The sequence below is a fragment of the Acinonyx jubatus genome, chromosome A3 (assembly GCF_027475565.1).
Source record: "Acinonyx jubatus isolate Ajub_Pintada_27869175 chromosome A3, VMU_Ajub_asm_v1.0, whole genome shotgun sequence".
Lineage (NCBI taxonomy): Eukaryota > Metazoa > Chordata > Mammalia > Carnivora > Felidae > Acinonyx > Acinonyx jubatus.
This window is the reverse complement of record NC_069388.1, coordinates 48,307,423-48,327,128: the sequence shown is the minus strand read 5'-3', so window position 1 is coordinate 48,327,128 and position 19,706 is coordinate 48,307,423. Positions and strand designations below refer to the sequence as shown.

The 19,706-nt window shown below is 45.8% G+C and overlaps 1 protein-coding gene across 11 annotated transcripts in view; it reads right to left on the bottom strand.

Moving 5' to 3' along the window:
- SYNDIG1 (synapse differentiation inducing 1) overlaps positions 1–19,706 on the bottom strand; it is a 179,511-nt gene that overhangs the window by 51,765 nt on the left and 108,040 nt on the right. For all 11 annotated transcript variants that reach the window (XM_053200323.1, XM_053200322.1, XM_053200325.1 and 8 more), the window contains one exon: positions 16,423–16,560. In XM_053200323.1, coding sequence (XP_053056298.1) covers positions 16,423–16,560 — 138 coding nt within the window. The remainder of the gene's footprint in view (positions 1–16,422; positions 16,561–19,706) is intronic.

Genomic DNA, 19,706 nt, shown 5'->3' with positions numbered 1-19,706 from the left:
TTTTTCAGCTCTAAATTCAGCATCTGCTAAGCTCTATGTATGGGGTTCATAGAACTCTCCATGTTCCAGGAAAAGGTAACGCTTATCAAGGAAGCAAGAAAACAAGGGGATTGCCAAAAATAGCCACCTCCAGGGTTGTCAGGCAGGGCCCTGTCCTCTTGCTGGACCATTTTATTATGCAGAGGTGCAGATGGCAATGTTATAAGTACCTTTAAAATAACCACAGAGATGAGGTGCCTGGGTTGCTCAGTCAGTTAAGCAGCCAATTTCAGCTCAGGTGTCGGGCTCTGTGCTGACAGCTCAGAGCCTGAAGCCTGCTTCAGGGATTCTGTGTATCCCTCTCTCTCTGCCCCTCCCCCACTCATGCTCTGTCTGTCTGTCTGTCTCTCTTTCTCTCTCTCTCAAAAATAAAAAATAACCATTAAAAATTATTTTTGAACACCCACAGAGAGTTGGCCTGATGGGTGAGGTAGCCCAGTGAGAGGGTCTCTATCAGTAAGAAAGACTGAGTTCCACTGATGGCAAAATGAAAATATCAGAGATGTACCAAATATGGGCCTAGATTCCTATGAGAATGTATAATGTACTCATCAACGAATGATGTATCACAATCCTTCTTGAATTTGTATGTTCAGCTTGCATCAATATACACATGAGTCAAAATATATGCAATTGCTATCCTTCATGCAAAATGGCACTTAATGCTATGCAAGATGCAAGGTGGATTAGTGGCCTTGGCCTGTCCGTAGTTCTGAGGGAAGGCAGGAGTGTCCCACTAACTGTCACAGTCATATCCCCAACACACGGGGAGCCCTGAGATCTGACTTGAGGCCATCTGAGGCTAACAGGGGCTGTCCATGTAGCTGCACCCAGAGACACTTGTGATGACCCTTTGTTGCCTCTGTTATAAACCAGTGCATGCCTAGCCAGGCTGGACTCAGCTTTTATAAGCATAGCCAGGGGCTAAGGGCCACTGCACAGAACGAGGAGCTCCTGGTACTGCACCTCTGTTTGGTTCTCAGGATGTCACAGGACCTGTGTGGGGCTTTAATCTTAAAAGAGATGCAAAAGAAACATGAACAACCTTGCTTTTAGAGGCATGCTATATCCTCAAAGTTCACACATTTGGAAATGTAATTTGAGGTGACCCATAAGGCCAGATGGAAGAATGTAAAATTTAATACATTGAGATTTTATCCTTAGATCGGGGATTTGCAGGCAATTCCTGGGCTCTGCTCTTGCACAATCAATCAACATGTGGGTTTCTGTGCTACAGACAAATAATCACAAAGTCAAGATACTAATTACTGAAACAAAGCATCACCTATAACTGAAAAAAAAATCCATACAATACACTCCAGGGAACAAAACAGACATGATATATTTGTTCATTTATATACCAAAACTAGTTAAAATCAGTAACTTACATCCAGCATAGATTCCAGATGGCAAAAAAAAAAAAAAAACATATCAGAAATCTGATTTGTCTTGGCTGCCCCAGATCATTAATATTTATATGGAGTTGTTTAAATCCAGAAGTTGCAAAACAACTCTCAAAAGCTACAATCAGCAATTAAATGTGCACATGGAGATAGAGATATCCAAGGAGGAGGGGGGAGAGGGAGAAAAAGGGAGAGATAGGGAGAGAAGGGGGAGACAGGGAGAGAGAGGGAAAGAGAGGGGGAGAGAGGGGGAGAGGGGGAGAGAGGGGGAGAGGGGGAGAGAGGGGGAGATCTGATCTTTTGATGTCCACCCAGCTGCCATTGCACATTTTCTGATACAGGTTAAAATATATCCAGCTTAGTCAGCTCATCCCTCAGCCATGTTTTTAAATAATTGTCTGCAAGTCAACTCTGTTTCTGTGCCTACCTGGGCTTTTGCAGCCCTGAAGCTCCCTCCCCAAAACATTAACTGACACGACACTCACCTTGGGAGGCTGAGATGGACCTGTTCCAAGCCCCTCCCATGCACTTGGTCCCTTGGTAGCATATTCCTCCCCATGTGGTCACTCCTGTTTCTCTGCACCTCCCAGGTCTGGGACATGCTTTGCCAGGTCTTTTTCCTAGACTCCAGCCACAGAGTTGTTACCTTGCTGGACCAGAAAATCTCTAACTCTCTGCCTCTAACTCTCTAACTCTCTTCAGTTTACTATGAATCAGGGGACATTTGAGATCATGAACTTGATGACAAAAGAGAGGGGGATGGTGAAGTACATAAAACATGAACTCCAGGACGTGTTGATGATTATGAACAACACCACTCAGTGTGTGGAATACACAAGGTTCTGGTTTTATGTAAATGCACCTGTTCTAAACACACAGTTTTGAAGCAAAAAGAATAGTGACAATTTTGGAAGTCTGCCCCTGTGACAAAGTTTATATGGGAGAACATGAAAATGCTGGTTTGTTTTGGGAAAAGAAGTGGCTAGAAAGATGGACAAGTGACAGCTTCTGAAAACACCCAGAGCATTTTTCTTCAAACATCTGAAAAGGTCCTAGTTCATTTTCACACAAAAGATTTACTGTAACTATGCTTCTGGCTGATGGGAGGGTGGAGGAAAATGAACAGTCTTGGGTCTTCCTCCATGTACCTTCAGTGACCCTAAGGGTTACAGGAGGCATCCACAGACACCCCACAGTGCCTGACAAATATGTCTGCTCATTTTCTTGTGAAAAGATTTTTTAATCTAAAGATAAGTTTATTTTAGAACATACTGTTTCCATACTGTGCTTCCTGACTAGTTTTCATGGTGTTCTGCTTCTAACCTGCTATTCTCTGGTTTAAAATGTTCTGTTAATAGGTGGACTCTCTGTATTCAAGACAGACTCTCTGTTCCATGTTCAAGGATCTCTGGCATTCCAGGCTGACTGTCCTATGTCAGTCTACTTCCTTCTGCAGCATAAAGTTTACATCAGTGTGATTTACTCCTCCCCTCACCCTCAGGTCACCTCTGTCTTTATCATTTCCAACTATGATGCAGGAACAAGCCAGATGGTCCAGAGGACAGTAGGAGCCCTCAACCCATGACTGATGGCACCTCCCTCTGTAGGTGGAGCACCCTGGAGGAATGAGATGGGTTCTGTGACCCAGAGGATCCCCCTGGGCTTAGTACCAGTTGTCCACAGTCCTTCATGGGTCATGTTCCCAGAGTATTTGTTTGGAGGACTGATTTGATCTCAGTCATTGCCAACTTCTTCCAGCTGTCTGGAAACTCATTTATAAGCCACCTGTCTCATCTTTAGGAAATGACCAAGTGGAACATGGGTATGCACATCTCTGCATCAGGCACAAATACAACCAGGACTTATTGAGCATCTAAGAAGTGCCAGACTGTGTGCTTGGTATCATTTACACAGGGATGCTGCTTCCTATGAGAGTGAATGAGGCATATATGGTCTCTGCCCCATTTTCTCACACACCTGTCAACCTTGGTAACTTTGTACTTGGTCACTCATGCACAGCAAAGAGCCCATTCAACTTTCTGTTAGCACCAGAAGGAAGGGGGAATTCGAGCAATGGATAATCTGAGTTCTTCAACCAAGCCTTTGACTTTCTAATAAAAAATTCCTATTATGAAATAAATATATTCCCCATATAAACAATTAAGGAAAGAGACATGTACACTTATGCTTCTGGTAATGCTTCTAGTAACTTCCCTGCAGAAAGACAGCTAAAAACCCTAGAGCAAATATTAAAGAACATTTTTAAAAGCATCAAAAAGATAAGAAAATGAGCGGCTATTAGGCCAAGGCCCAGGAGAGGAAAAGAATCTTGTGGTACAGGACAGGCACAAGGAGACACTTCTGCCCTGGTGATGTGTGCTGACCCAAAAGAGGTGGCTGAGAGGCAGGGTTTGGGGTTACTTTTGGGGCACAAAGTCCACCAAAGAGGAATATCCTAGCAAACTAGCTGCTGCCACAGGATCGAGCAGCACAGACCTAAGCCATAGAAGAAACAGTGAAGTAGATGTATACCCATCCTCCCTTGAATTACAGGCTGGCTTTGCATCTGCTCAAAACTTGAGCTTGGACTAAGGTGACCCTGAATTCTCTGTGCCCCACATCCCAGCAAAAGCAAAGAAATACCTCAAAATATTCCATGAATACTTTTTATCCCCAAACAATGACCAGCATGGGATGCCTGGGTAATTCAGTTGGTTGAACATCCAACTTTTGATTTCAGCTCAGGTCATGATCCCAGGGTTGTGGGATCAAGCCCCATGTCAGGCTCCGTGCTTAACATGGAGCCTGCTTAAGATTCTCTCTCTCTCCCTCTGCTCCTCTCCCCCACACACTCTCTCTCTCTCTCAAAACAAACAAACAAACAAACAAACAAACAAACAAAGAAACACACCACAAAACAATGACCCATATACAACAAAAATCTAAGAAAATATGTCATAAGTGAGAGGGAAACAAAAAAATAGACTTGCAGGAGTACCCAACATTATAAGCATCAGTTATGGACCGTAAAACACCTCTGCTTATGATGTTCAAGAAAACAAAAGAAAAAGTTTTGAAATGTTGGCAGGTAATTTCTATAAAAAGTATAAACAGTGAATGGGTTTATCAGAAGCCATATCTAGTGAAAACACCTTCCATATCTAGTGAAAACACCTCACAATTCCACTCACAATTCCATATCTAGTGAAAACACCTTCAAGAATAAAAGTAATAAAATGGCATTTCCAATGACACAAAACAGAATTTCACCAGCAGACTCATACTAAAGGAAATTCTTTAGATAAGAGGAAAGTTATTCAAGCCATAAGGTCAAGGATTCAGGAAGGAATAAGGAATGGAGTAAGTGGATTTTGCAAGTATATGCAGATAGATACTAACAATATAAGATGGTAACAATAATGTCTTCTTGGTGGTATCTATATCTGTCTATCTACCCTTATATTTATATTTAAAAAGGAAATAAGAAAGGCCCAAATTTATAATTTGAAAAGATTTATAAAACTGATGATTTAGATGAAACTGACAAAATTCTAGAAAAATACAATGTACCCAAATGCAAATTAATTAGACTTATCAATATTAAATACATTCAATTAGTAATTAAAAATCTCCCTATAAAGAAAGCTCCAGTCCAAGATGACACCAACAGTGAGTGCCATAAAAGGTTCAACAACTAAATAATTTCAGTTTTATATAAACTTTCAGAGAAAAGAAAGAAAATGCAATAAATTCAAGGTCGGTTTAACATTTTCAAATCAGCCAATGCAACTCCTCTCATTGTAGATTGAAGGAAAACATTCACATAGGTTTCATTTGCACAAAAAGCCTTTGAGAAATTCAACATCCTTTCTTGATCAAATAATAAGGTATATGGAAGGTTCCATGTACTATTAAGGTTGGAAATGTCCCCTTAGATACCCAAGACATGATAAGAATGTCACTTATATTCAGTGTAACTCTTGCAAGTCCAATCAGGAAAGATAAAGCAATGAGGGCTTGGGGATGCAAGCTCAGGGGGTAATATCATAAAGGTATTCAAAGAAGTGAGTCCTGTGGAAGTCTCCACAGTGCTCACTGGTGGGGACAGGGGCGGTGATCAGGAGGCAGTATGGCAGAAGACACTGGATATTCTATTTCTTGACCTAGGTGATGGTTACTTGGCTGTGTGTTTTATAATAATTTGTTAAGCTATACAATTATGTGTGTGAGTATTATTTTCAAACTAAAATTGGATTGAAAAATCATCTTCAGATTAATGGTGTTAAACACACAAATAGGAGTAGCTGGCTGGCTCAGTGGATAGAACATGAAGCTCTTGAACTCAGGTTGTGGGTTTGAGCCCCACGTTGGAGATAGAGACTACTTAAAAATAAAATATTAAAAAAAAAACACAACACACAAAAAACCAACAATGCAAACAAATAAAAACACATGTGTGGAAAGGATAGAAAAGCCAGTCATTGCCTATTTGGGGGGTTATTTTCTTTCCAGTCCTTTCTGTTTTTCTGACTTTCAAAAAAAATATATATATATAACAATATATCCCACATCTGGAGAGTGCAACATTTTAAAAACTGAAGACATAAAAAAGAAATCATTTGACTGATTCTTCCAACAAATGACCATGGGATTAATTTTGAAGCCACAAACTGGCTCTTTGTTGAAAGGACAAAAGGGGACTGATAAGAAAGTTAATAAAAAACAATTTCTACAAGAGAAAAGTAGTAAACCCAAATCAATCTGCATTAAATTGAAAACAAAAAGTGATCATAGATGAGACTGTATTAGAACTTCTAGAAGCCAAAGGTGGGCACAGAGGGACTTTACTGGTATTGAGGTGTTTCCTTGGAACCTCACCCCCTGTGAGCCCCACACTACTGTGCAGTTAACCTGCTGTGTGATCCTGAATAAGTTAAACAGCCTTGTGGAGCTTCAGCTTCCTCACTTGTGGGGCCAGAGGGAAACTGCCTCTCAGCCAGTGGTCCTCATGAGGATGAAAGGTGATTCACTGTAAACTTGTTCTGAAGTGGCTCTGAGTGTATCTGAAGGATTCATAAATAGCACATACCCTGATGTGAACAGGGTCTACCCACCTTTTTCATCTGTGAAATGGTGATAATACTGGTACCTCATTTAATAGGGCCATTGTAATAATTAGGTGCCCATAAAGTACTTTGCACACTTCCCAGCTCAAATTTAAGGCAATGCTCTTACTGTAGTTCTGGTTCTATGGAGTGTTGCTGCTCTTGCTTTGTAAAGAATAAAGGTTGGATGTTACCTTATTACTTATTACACTTTACTTTTGGTGTCGGTCTGGTTTGGGCCACAAGTGTTCCTGCTACGTTTTCAATACTCCTGTGTCCTTGGAGGAGGGGCAGTCCTTGGAGGATAACAGGAGCTAAAGCTTCAGGTTGCTGGATGCCCAGGTGATTAGCTCAGTGCTTTCAGGAGGAGAGACATGAGACACATCTCCTGTGTCTCAGAGCCCCTCAGGCTCCTGCCTCTGGCTGGTCACTGCCTCCTCTGCCCCAGGCCTCTCCTCCACTACATCCCAGGCAGGCACATCACTCTACCTGTGCAGGGCCATGGGAGCAGGACGAAGTTCCCTCGCCAGTGGCCCCTGCCAGAGAGGTCCTGAGTGCTGAGCAGCCAGCATTCCTCCACTGGGAGGTGGTGGCCAGCATGGTAAGGCACCCACTTGCATTTCTTTCTTCCCTTCCATACACCATTTCCATTTCCCTTCACTTTCGTTGACCTGGGGTTGTACCTCCAAATAAAGCATTAGAACCCCAACCTTGCTGCAGGTTCCATGTTCTAGGGAGCCTAGGAGAAGTCCAAGAGGCTGGCAAATCTTTATTCTCAGTGCTCATTAGTCTGCTGCTATGGCGTTAGGCATCTCCCAGGGTCCCACAGGGGAGGCAGTGACCCCCGTCCCAGCCCCCACAGGCTGGGCCAGGGCCACACTCAGCCACTGCATCTAGGGCTCTCCCTCTCCCAGCCCAGCAGCTCCTGATGAATAAGGCCAAAATTTGTACACTCTGTAATAACTATAGCTCTTTCACAATCATACATAACATGGAATGGGGCAGTCCCTGGGGAGGTAAAATGTGTTCTGAAATATTAGAACAGAAATAAGGAAAAGCACATGCAGCCCTTCCCATAATATAAATACAGAATCTCTTGTGCTCACACTATTTCTTCCTTCTTAGCTTGCACTTTTAGCTGCAGACAAATGCACAGTGGATATCCATCATCTGTCTCCTGAGCAGTGCTGCCAAGACAGCTCCTCTGAATGCATTGTGGAAGACCATGAGAAGGATTTGAGTGGTAGGCTGGGGGTAAGGAAGGAAGGAGGAGGAAATTTAAGGTCCATCTCTTCTCTGATCCCCCATGGAGGAAATAATCCCATTGCCTCAGCACCCCCAGACACTGCATGTACCTCTCTGTGGTGCCAGGAAGCTCTGCACCTCAGCAACAAGAATAGCAGATGCTCAAAGTCAGATGCTCCTTTGCCTCTTGCACAAGTCACAACACCTGTGGGCAGTGAATGACACCCCTGTGGTTGGCACACAGACTAACCATATAAATGTGAAGGTGTCCAGTTGATGGTCATTGACATCTGAGGGTGACTTGGGGGAAGGGCAAGGACTCAGAAACCTCATGTAGAAAAACACATGTGGGTGCTGTGAAGAAGCAATGTTGCAAGGAAAAAGATTTCTTCACATTTAATCATCTCTCCAAGTTGCTCTTAGCAAAATAAACACACGCACACACACACACACACACACACACACACACACACACATACACACACGAGTTATTCCAGCTGCAAGACATCAAAAGTCTAGGTAATGAGCAGAAGTCCCTAACAGTTTCCTGCTCCCTATTTTCAAATCATCTTACCAATATCACATTTTTCTAAGAGCAGATCAGTTTGTTCTTTCCATATCAATACATAGGAAGATGGGGCAAGTCATCTACGGCCCAATGTCCCAATGGCCCCATGGGTTGGTTCTTTTTAGTACCAATAGTGTGGTGGCTCAAGAACCAACTACAAAAGCAAATCCAGAAAATGGCATTATTTGGCAATCTCCAAGGAAACCATTCCCTCACTCTCTTTGAGTAGCACAATGTCTTGAGTGACTACAGAAAAGTTTGGGTTCTTTCTGGGAAATTGGGTGAAAACATTGTCAAGAATCCTACAAATAAGCCATAATCAATTAGTGTTAACATCCAAGGTGGAGATTCAGGAGGGAAGCATTTAATTCCCATTGGACAGTAAAGATGTTCCCCATGTCTTCTACCAGGGCTTATCTGAGTGACAGGTTTTCACACCCCAAATGCCATAATTGTCTCCCTCCACCTTTGCAGAATTTGTACAGCCACTTATTCAGAGGGAAGAAGACAGCCTGCAATGTACTTGACTTATGTTTCTACTCTGCTAGAGAAAGTCAAATTCAGGAAAAAGAACAAGTACCTTTAGTATATATTATTACTCAGGACTGTTTTGTTCTCTCCTATAATTTAATATTATCAGTCCTCCTGGAGTCAGATGGGGGAAGGACAGGCGTATCCCTAGGAGCTATAATCAGGGTTGTTATTTCACTGAGAAAACAAGAGGAAAAGATCTAAGACTTAGATATTTTCCCCTATATGAGTATTCATAATGTCTAAAGCAAGGCCCAGAGTTTCTCTAACACTTGAGTGCTATTTGGGTGGAATCAGTAATCAAGTACATAATTACTGAGCAGCAACCTGGACAGTGATGTTGGGTGAGGGGCTGGGGGCTGATCCTGGCTCTGCCCCTGGAGATGTGACCTACTTGATTTCTCTGGGCCTATTTTATCACCTGAAAATGGGGACAGGAGGACTCTCCTCAGAGGCACAGGGAGTGAGTGAGGGCATAGTGCCTGAGCATAGCAAATGTGTAGTACTAGGGCACTTATCACTGCCCACCCCCCACTGCCCTCAAATCCTTCCTTCCCTTCTTATTTTGTCCAAATTCTGCAGCCCATCCTCACACCTACTCCTTTGCCTATGTACTGAGTCCCTGCATCCCTTGCTTGTGGTCTTCTTCAGGCAAGTTGGCAGCCCTGGTGCATCCCCTCTGCCTGGGCCCCAAAGAATTAGGCAGGGGAGCCCTGCAGAGGGTCTTGCTGCCAAGACATGCACAGGGGCATCAGGGGCCACAATCCTGCATGCTCTCCCTGGCCCTCAGCTCCTCCTTCCTTCTAGGACTTCAACCCCTGCTACCTTAGGAGCTTCCTGTGCAACTCAGGAACCTGGAGTCCTAAGATGAGGGCTCTGTACCCCACTTGCCTCCTTGGCTCTGCATGAACTAGGGAACTCTTAAAGGCAACAACTGCTTCGGGGTGACTGGGTGGCTCAGTGGGTTAAGTGTCCGACTCTTGGTTTTGGCTCAGGTCATGATCTCACAGTTTTGTGGCTTCAAGCCTTGCATCAGGCTCTGTGCTCACAGAAGAACTACTTGGTATTCTCCGTCTCCTTCTCTCTCTGCCCCTCCCTTACTCATGCTGTCTCTGTCTCTCTCAAAATAAATAAATATTTTTTTTCAAAGAAAGACAACTGCTTCCACTTACTCTGCCTATCCACTCAAGATCATCTCTCCAGAAATTCTCTTTCACCAGCTCCCCCTTCCCCTCGAGTGCCAAGTCAATTTCCCCTCTCTGTTGGATCATGTTCTTCAGCATACAGATGTGCTATGATTTCTTCCACTTAGAATAACTTTTCTTAACATGACCTCTCCTATTAACTATTCCCCCTTCTCTTTCTGTTTACATCAAATTTCTTCAAAAAAGGTAACTTGATGCATCATATCCAATGGCTTTCTTCCCATAATCTTTAAAAAATTTTTTTTCGGTTAAAATATACCTACAGAAAAGTGCACAAATCATTAAATGCAATGCTTAATAAATGACCAGTTTTCACTTACTGAGCTTTACCTTTGTGGGAATACTGGCAAGTGTGTAACTAGCACCTGGGTCAAGAAATGGAACATCCCCAGCACCCATGACCACCTCCCATGCCCCCTGCACAGTGCCTGCTATTCTAGTTCCCAGCAGCACAGCTCAGGGATTGTTCTTTCCTGTTCCCTCTTGAGCCCACAGACATAGCCTTTCACTTCCAGCACTCTGGAAACTGCTCTTGCCAATGCTGCCACCAGCCTCCTCATTGCTGAGACCTCAATGTTTAGACCTCATCCTCCATTCCCGTCCCCAGCCCAGACTTCTCTCTTGAATCCCAAATTCACAGAAGGCAGCACACAACAAGCTGCCTTCTTAGTGTCTCCACTTGGATGCCAGCAGGCACTGAAAACCTGACAGGGTCAAAGTCTGGTTCCATCTGCTCCTGTGGCACACAGCCAGCATGTCCCCCCAGCCAGTGGAACCCATCATCCAGTAGTTCCTTCCCTTCTCTCTGTCTCACACCCACAACTGAAATCTGATGGTCATTCTTCCAAAAGCCATCCTGGTGTCTCTACCTCTCACTAAATTCCCAACCATGACAGTGGTCCAGATCACTACTGGATGGTCTACTCCTGGATGGTTATACCAGACTCCAACATGGTGTCTCCTATCCTTATGTTCCACATGCTCCCCTGATAGAGTGTAGACAGATGGTGTCTTTCCTCTGCTCAAACATCCCAGTGGCTTCTCAGCCCAAAGAAAAAGCCCAAGTCACTGTTACAACCTAAAAGGCCCTGTGGGATCTGCCCCACCTCACCCCTCTCTTGTCTTATTTACTCTTCCACAATCAAAGGTCACCTGCTGCAGCCACACTGGCTTCCAAATCATTCCCTGTATGTACCAGGCATGTTCCTCACTCAGGGCCTTTGCACTGGCTGTCCCTCTGCCCAGAAGCTCTTCCTCAAGTGATCCTCATGGATCAGCCTGTAGTTTCATTATTAAATGTCACCCCCTCAGCAAGTCCTTCCATGGCCACCCTAATTATAAATGTATGCCCATATCCATTTCCAACTTAATTTTTCTCTTTTATAACATAACACTATTGGATATGCTATAAGTTTACTTTTGTATGTTCTTTGCTTCTCATCATGAGAATGTCAGTTCTGTGAAGCTGGAGTTCTGTTTTGGTCACTGCTATATCCCTGCACCCAGAGGATGGCCTGGCACATAGTAGGAGCTCAATAAATGTCAGATTAATGACTGGATTTTAAGGGCACTATCATATGCCAAGTTGGACTCTCGTTCTTCTTGGTTTTATACTATAAAGAGATTCCTCTTTCCTCCCCCTAATTTGTCCAATTCCCTTTGCTGGTGCTATTCATAAGATTCATAATCTTATTCTTAATACCCATTTTTCATTTAATTACTGTTATGATATTTCAGTTAGTAAAAGAAAGAAACATTTTATGAAATGAAATGAAATCAAGACATAATAAATACTCGAATTCAGGAGACATTTGCAGCAGATGCAGCACATACAAACCTCCGGCCTGCCCAGCACTTGAGCCCAGATCCAAGGACTCCTTGGGGAGGGCCCCCAGCCTCTGCCTCATTAGCACCTGCCCCATGGGACTGAGTGAGGCACTGAGGGTCCACTAGAGTGGATGTGTCTTTCTCACTTTACCCTCCTATAAGTGGGGTCAGGGATGGTGGATTTAGAAGCAAGTCCTGTGCTTCTAATTTTGTCTGCTAACAGATAAAAGTCAATATTATGTTGTAGAAGATTGCATTTTAAGGGTTAGAAATACTGATATTTGCATCATGTACCCATACTTGCTACCTCTCTGATTTCTATCTGTCATTTAATCCATTGAAACTTCAGTTTTGTCATCCACAAAGTGAGGATAATAACTGTCCACCTTTCAGACTCATTGCAAAGGTTAAATAAGAAAAAGTGTGTGCAATAAGTAGCTCACAGCAGTCACTTGGCAAATTATGGATTCATTTCCATCCTCCACATCATTGAGAAGCATTAGTTCCTAGACGAATCTGCCAAAATTGCATACAACACTTTCCCCTCTATAAACTGGTTTACAAAATCTGCTTGCATTGGGGGCTGGATCAAACAATTAATGTTGCTGGAGTAAAATAAGGTTGTGATGAATGCCATGCTCATCCCCCCACTGGCCTCCACATTGAGCCCTCCTTCCTGATCAGGCCCCGCCAGCTGCCTCTTCCAAAGGTGGCTCCGAGCCAGGCCATTCTGGTAATCCCAGCTCACTGTCAGCCACCTTTGGCCTTAGGACACCATCTGACTTCACTGGACCCCGGTTTTATGACCCGCAGAGTGGGTACCATATGATGGTACTGCTGCCTCACAGTCTTCCTATGTTCAAATGCAGATTCGTGGGCTCTACCCCCAGATGCTCTGATCAAGCAGGTCTGTGCTGGGGCCAGACAGTGTGCATTTTTGACAGCTCTGGGTTTGTTGATGCTGCTGGTCAGGACCTCTCCCCAAGCAGCCAGGTGCGCAGTATTTAAGATAGGACTTAATAGGTGCTCAGCAGATGTCACCTGCTTTACTAACACTTTCAGTACTATTGTTACTGGTACTTAATTAACACCTTTTTAATTATAAAAACTGTTAGAGAAAATATCCTGTCTCCTTCCAGGCATCCCTTCACCTAGAGACCCACATGTATACAGACAAGTGGGATTTCCAGTAGAGCATGATCAGCACCTGCTTCTTTGCAGGAACCTTCTGGGGACTTTCTCTCTAACTTCACTTCGCTGACTCAGCTAGCTGCATGCTGTAGGTTATTTCAATACTGTTTTATGGATCAGGAAACAGGCCTGGCAAAGTTGCCTGCTGACCTGGACCCAGATGGAATAAGGCAGAAAAAAAAATAAACTGGGTTTTGTAAGTCCAGGATTCCTATTAATTCTCCTTCCCACTGCTCTATGTCATCTAACCACTGAGATTTGCTTTGTTGTGTTTTCCTGGAATGGACTCACATGTTACTGAGTAGTCCATTGAGTGGATATTTTGACAATGTACAGACATCATCTAATGGTCAGTGACTATGCTGAGGTATGATCTATGATAAAAAGAAAAAAAATACCCTAAGTCACACTTAGATGTCAAAGATTTCCTTGTGAACCAGCGTTTGGAACCTAGAGGTCTCCTGGCTTCATAGATAGGCTGTTTGCTCCACTCTGACATCACCATCCCAGCCCCCCAGCCCCTGAGGGCAGCAGGAGGTGCCTATGGCCACCAACAAAGGACCCTGCAGAAACCGGCTCTGGGCTCTCCTCTCTCCAGTGCCCCAGGGAGAGCTCCCAGCTGGCCTTGCCCAGGAAAGCACTGATTTAATTTAGTGTAATGACTCTCGGAGTGTGTCTGTTCTACTGCGAGCCGAGTGCTCTCCCCGTGGCAGCTCCCCTCCAATGCCTGCTGCAGACTTTGTGTCTGCAATTGGGCCGAAGAGACACAAACAGAATGCCCGGCAGCCTGATGGCTGGACTGGAGTGCTGTGTGCTCAGGCTGGTTGTCTCCCAGGTCTGCAGGAAAGCCCCAAAGTGCCACAGCTGTGGGCTATAAGCAGTGAGCTTTGTGGGCATGGGTCTCAGCCCAGGGAGAAGGATCTGGACACAGGCCTTGTGAAGGGCACTCACCTGCAGAGTTCTCTATGAAATGTGGCACCTCTTCTCTGTTGGGGTTCCATGCTCACAGCATAATGAAAAGGGGGACTGAGAGCCCGGGATCCCCTGGAAACCCTCTTCTAATTCCAGTGCTGCAGGAAACCCCTAAACTCCTCAACAATGTCTGCTCTTCACCTCAGAGCAGTGTGAGCAGAGGCCTCTATAGACACTATATTTCATATTCACTATTACACAAATACTCAGAATCGTCTTTACCACTGAAGGTATTAAACGTCTGATGCATCAGGCCCAAGTAAGAGGTTCTTAAGGTGTGGAGAATAAAATTACTCTCCAAGAAAGGATCTAAATGCCAGCCTTGGCAACTGTGGCCTCGGTTTTTCAGACAAAGGTGCTGTGCACAGCTTGCCCTGCTCCAGAGATGGGGGCCTCACCCAGGATGTGGAGCAGCCAAGACAGGGGCAGCCTCTCCCTCCTTTCCCTGTGCCCAGCCATTTACTCGGTGCTCATTTCATCCAGCACCCTGCCTACATGTTTATGTCAATGTTGGATGTTGTCCCTTTGAACACATCTGTCCCCATCTAAAATTTGGCAACGAAAATATAGCTCTGAGTACCCCCCCCCCCACCTCCCAGCCAGGTAGGTAAAGGGCTTTCTTGGCAGGGTTGACCCAGGAGACTGGGAGTGACCCACCCTGCCTCACCACTGCAGGTAGCAGGACTGGGATATGGGGGGAGGGCTTAAATTGAGCTTAAGGGAAAATCTGAATGGCCTGTGATGTGTGAGAAGCTGTTTCTCTTTGCCCTCCTGACCTTCCTTTTCTTAGTGAAACTATCATGGCCTATTTGTAGCATGCTAACCCAGGTTCAGAGTGCAGTTTACACAGGAGCAGGCAGGCTGTATGTTCTACACACAGAGGGCATCTATCCACATGCTTTTCTCCAGGTCCCACTGTGTGTCTTTAGCCCATGTAGTGCCCATGTCCCCTTCCTGGGGTCTGGGTATACCTAGGCCTGACTCTGCCCCATAGCCAGGCTGACCTCTGCCAGACCTGGAGTCTTGCTTCCTGTCCCTTGCTTGTTCCCCCAGAGAAGGGGGTCTTTGGCATTTGTGGGATAAACTCACAAAAGTGAAGCTCAGACAGACCTTCCAGGCCAAACTGGAACAATATGGAACAGCCACTTAGCCCAACCACAGCAGTGCAGGACTGGCTGCCAACATACCCCCCACTGCCCCATTATCCTTTAGAACCAGGACAGCAGAGCAGTGCTGACTGAGCAGGGCTCTGCCTCATCCCTGCCTGGAAGGGCCTCTTGAGAGTTCCTGCTAAGAAGCACCTGCTTTCAGGGGCTCCAGCATTATTAGCTGGTCCACTGCTCTCCCCTGTTCCTCTGTGATGTCATGAAAGGGGGAAGGGAGAAAGGACAATGTATCAAGGGACTCTTCTCTCCCCAAACAAAATGAGATCAACACAGAAACCAGTAAGAAGCAGTGAGAGGCCATGCTGGGGTCAGCCAGGACACCTGTTTTCAAGCCAGGAGAAATAAATGTTTCAGACACCAAGCCTGCCCGAATCTGCTGTTTTCAGCCTGAGCTCCAGAACCCTGGATGCTGGAGAGGAAGCCCTGAGCGCTGCGCACCCAGAGGACACACATGAGTGTGGGCACCACGCTCTCCACCTTGCCGACCCAGGGAGCCACCTTGTCTTCCTCTGGTTGGGCTGGGCTGAGGTTTTGGGTGTGGTAAAACTGAAACACACTGTAACTGGCAGGTATGTGTCAATTTGATGAATAAAAATGGGAACGGAAACTGTTTCTGCATGAATAGTCTTCATTTGCTAGAGAACATCTTCCAAAGCCTGGCTTCCATGAAGGCACAACAGGGCAAATGCTTTGCATGAAAAAGACCTGGAAACCAATGCCTCCAATAACCTTCACACTGGAAGAGGGAGGGCGTGATTCACCCTGTGATGGGCCATTCCTCTCACCGAACTTCAGCTGAGGAGTACTGAAGTACAGGCGGCAGACACTATAACCTGTTTTATATGAATGAGCCTGTCACAGACAGAACCACTCCTCACCTGCTGTCCTTGCCCTGGGCACAGCATCTCTCAGCGCTGGGTCGGTCCTGCTGGCACAACCCAGGCGCCCGCTCACAGGCAGCTTCGGTCCCAGATTTGTAAAAAACAGCAGAAGACTCCAGCACTCACCAGTCCCAGCAGCCTGAGGTGAGGCCCATGACCTCCCTCATGGGCCTGTCCTCCAACTATAAACTGCAGGCCCCTCAGATAGCAAGAGCTGAACAGGCTTCTCGGGCTCTCCTCCTCAGTGACCCGGGTAGGCTGTGTGTGTGGCCGACAGAGACAGGCTTACCTCGTGGGACAAGTAGAAGGCTGCAATGCCCAAAGGCCAGAAGCAGCAGAGCATGGAGAAGACGCTGAGGCCCAGGTGGTCCCTTGGGGGCATCATGAGGAAGTTGTCCTCACTCTCTGTGTCACTCGAGTAGTCACTCTGCAAGACAGAAGAGGACAGGGATGGTACAGAAGAAGAGAGCATCACTAGTGGAATCACTGTACGATGCCCCTAGACATGGGTGCTGAGTCTGGAATGGAGAAAGCCCCTCTGGGAAGGTCACTGTTGTTATTGCCTACAAGTAGACTTCCCCCAAGAAAGGAAGCCCCCAGTTGAGGAGATCCTTATCAAGAACAAAAGAAAAAAATACTAAGTACTTGGCTCTTGAGTCGTTCCATTGAAGATCAAATCCTACAGAAGCCCATTATTTCACAGATCTTTGGGACCTAGTGACACACAGTGGGGATAAAGTTTTAATCTATGCAAGGATGGGACAGGCACTCTCAGAAGGCCACACAAGGATGGGACTCCTCTCTTTATTCTAAGACTTCAAACAGGTTTATAGGACAAGGAGGGCTGGTGTTGGGCAAAGGGACATCGTCTCTGAGCCCCCTTCATTTCCCTAGACTTTGATCTGAGTTAGGACACTGCTGGGCCTGGTGTCAACCCCGGGTGAAAGTGCTATCTCCAGAGGAGCTGATGGCTGCTTTGTTTGGAAGCTTCTCTGTGATGAGCCCACTTAGTGGGCCTGTGAGCTCAGCACAGGCCTGCCAGAGCCTCCTAGGGAGCCTGAGGTAGGGGGTCAGGGACTGGCACAGGGCTTTGTAAAAATCCATGGAAGACTCCATCCCTCACTAAGCAATGACAGCCATAGACCAAACCTCCCTGCAGAAAATCTCACTACTAGCTCCACGCACTAAATGGCTGCTGTCCTGCCAGCACCTCTAGGTCTAGATGTTATGACTAGAGGATGCTTTTTGCCTAATTGGTTATTCCATTTGCTGGGCCCCCATCATGAATTTTCTGTCCTCATCAAAACATGGCACACTCACGCTGACTCATCCAAAATCCAAGGCCAGCCTCTCTAACTGCTTATTCTATGCAAAGATAAAATCTCATTTTACTCCAGATTTTGTTTCCTAAAAAAGAAATGGAGCATTTCTTTCTGAAAGAGGGTCATTACCTTCCTCACTCTCTTTGCCAGAGACAGAGGTTGTTAAACATGCAGCCTCTGGATGCAGGCTGGAGACATTCAGTGCTCAATGCAGCCATGCTGGCTACTTCCTCAGGTGGCTTTAGGGGCAGGCAGTGACCTGAGGCACCAAACATTCCGGTGGATACCCCATGTGAGCGCTGTGCTGCTGGCATCGCTGCCCGGTCCACCTCCAGCAGTGCCCCCATGTGCCTCCCCTGACATTCGCATGCACACACAAAGCCCACGTGGGACCATGGTCCTTCTCTTGGTTAACTAAATGCACATATCACTGCCAATCAGAGCCTCTAGTCAGCGTGCAGACAGACGAGGAGCTGCAGGGAACTAATGGAAACTTCCCGTTAGAACTCTGTTTCTATGTAGTTGAAGAACAGGCAAATTCTGATGATCTCATTCAAATCACAAACAAGGACCTTCTCCAGAGGGCCTGTGACTGAAGTGGGTGATGCGCTAGACAGTGGGTGTGGACACACTCTCACACATGCGCACACACCTACACACCCCGGCGGGTCAAGGACTGGAAGGAATCACTTCTCACAGAGGGCTGGCTCCTTTCCACTAGGCAGGCTCTCTGCCCTGGGGAGTCACCTGCCACTGGGGCAACATCCCCTCCGTGAGTTTGGGACTGTATGGCTTCTCCTCCATAGAGCCCTGTCTGTGAAATTCTATTCTTTTCACTCTGCAGCACTGCTTTCCATGTGGTCTCCTAAACAATGACGGGAAATGAAAATCACTGTCCTTATGTCTGTCTGGGGAGGGCACTGAGCAGCCCCAGGAATGCACAATTCATGGGTGAGACCTGGGCCCAGAGGGCTAGCCAGGGAGAGATGTACCTGCTGGGATGCCGATATCTTTGATCTGAATGAAGGATGTGCAATGTTTTAGGCAGAGCCTGAGTGTCTTCACAGCTGTGCATCTCCAGACAATGCTTGGCCTCCAGACCTTCACTTTGGAAATAGGAGTTGGCTGTCAGCACTGTGTATGTGGCTGAGCCATACCATGAATGGGCCTTTGCATGAGATGCTGGTGATCTCTGGGAAGGGAGGCACCTACAGTGACAATCCCAGGGCAACTCGTGAGCAGAGAGCCCCTGAGAGAGGTAGAGGACCAGGGATAAAAGGACAGCCACTTCTTCCAGCCCTCAACCCAGACCCTGAGCTAATAATCTTCACACCAATGAGTCAGCGTGCTTCAGGTGGATATGCTTGCACACAACCAACAACTTTGTCTATGAGTATTTTAGTTTTTTGGCTTTTGTGGGACTTCCTGTTTGTTTTATTTTACTAAGAGTTTTATATACCAGCACTCTGGATTCTCACAGCAACTCTGGAAATAAGTGTTGTTACTATTTTTGTTGTTGTTGTTCTTTTTATTTTATGAAGGACAAAGCTGGGCTCTGTGAGCTAAAAGCCTTGCCAAATCACAGAACTGCCCAGTCAGTGGCCACTCCTTCCAGAACTCTATACTGTAAACTGTGCTGGGCAGTAACCACTTGGCTCAACGCAAACCCCATTTTGGCTAAATTTGCTTCTTGCGCAAATGTGAGATGTCTTTTCTGCCTCGCCTGCCCCAGTGATTACAATGACTGCTTCTGGACTGATATTGTTTGATGGCAGCAGTGGGATGGCCAGTGGCAGTAGTGGCCAGTAAGAGCCTTCTCAATCACGTTGCCAGAGCATGTGAATTGTTGCTGCAGACCACACAGGTACGCTGAGCTCTGGCTTCTATTTTTGGAACCAGCTTAGAATTACACTGCTATCCCCATGAAGCAAAGAATTAAATTTCAGGGCACTCCCCCAAAATCTTCACAGACTTTTATTTAGAAGCATAAGGGAACCACACTCTGTAAATTGCAAAGTTGTGGCTACACGGTACCAAAGTAATTAGTCAATTTTGATCAAAATAGATTTTAAAGATTCAGACAAATTACAGGGCAGACAAAAACAGCCCAGTTCATTTTATGTTCTGTCTTCCACCGGCGGCTGTTCTGTGGGTATAAGCAGCTGGGGACATCTTGCCATTAAACAGGGAGGAGAGTAGAGGAGATGAGTCCAGCCTGGGCAAGGCTGCATAGATACCAATAAACCAAATA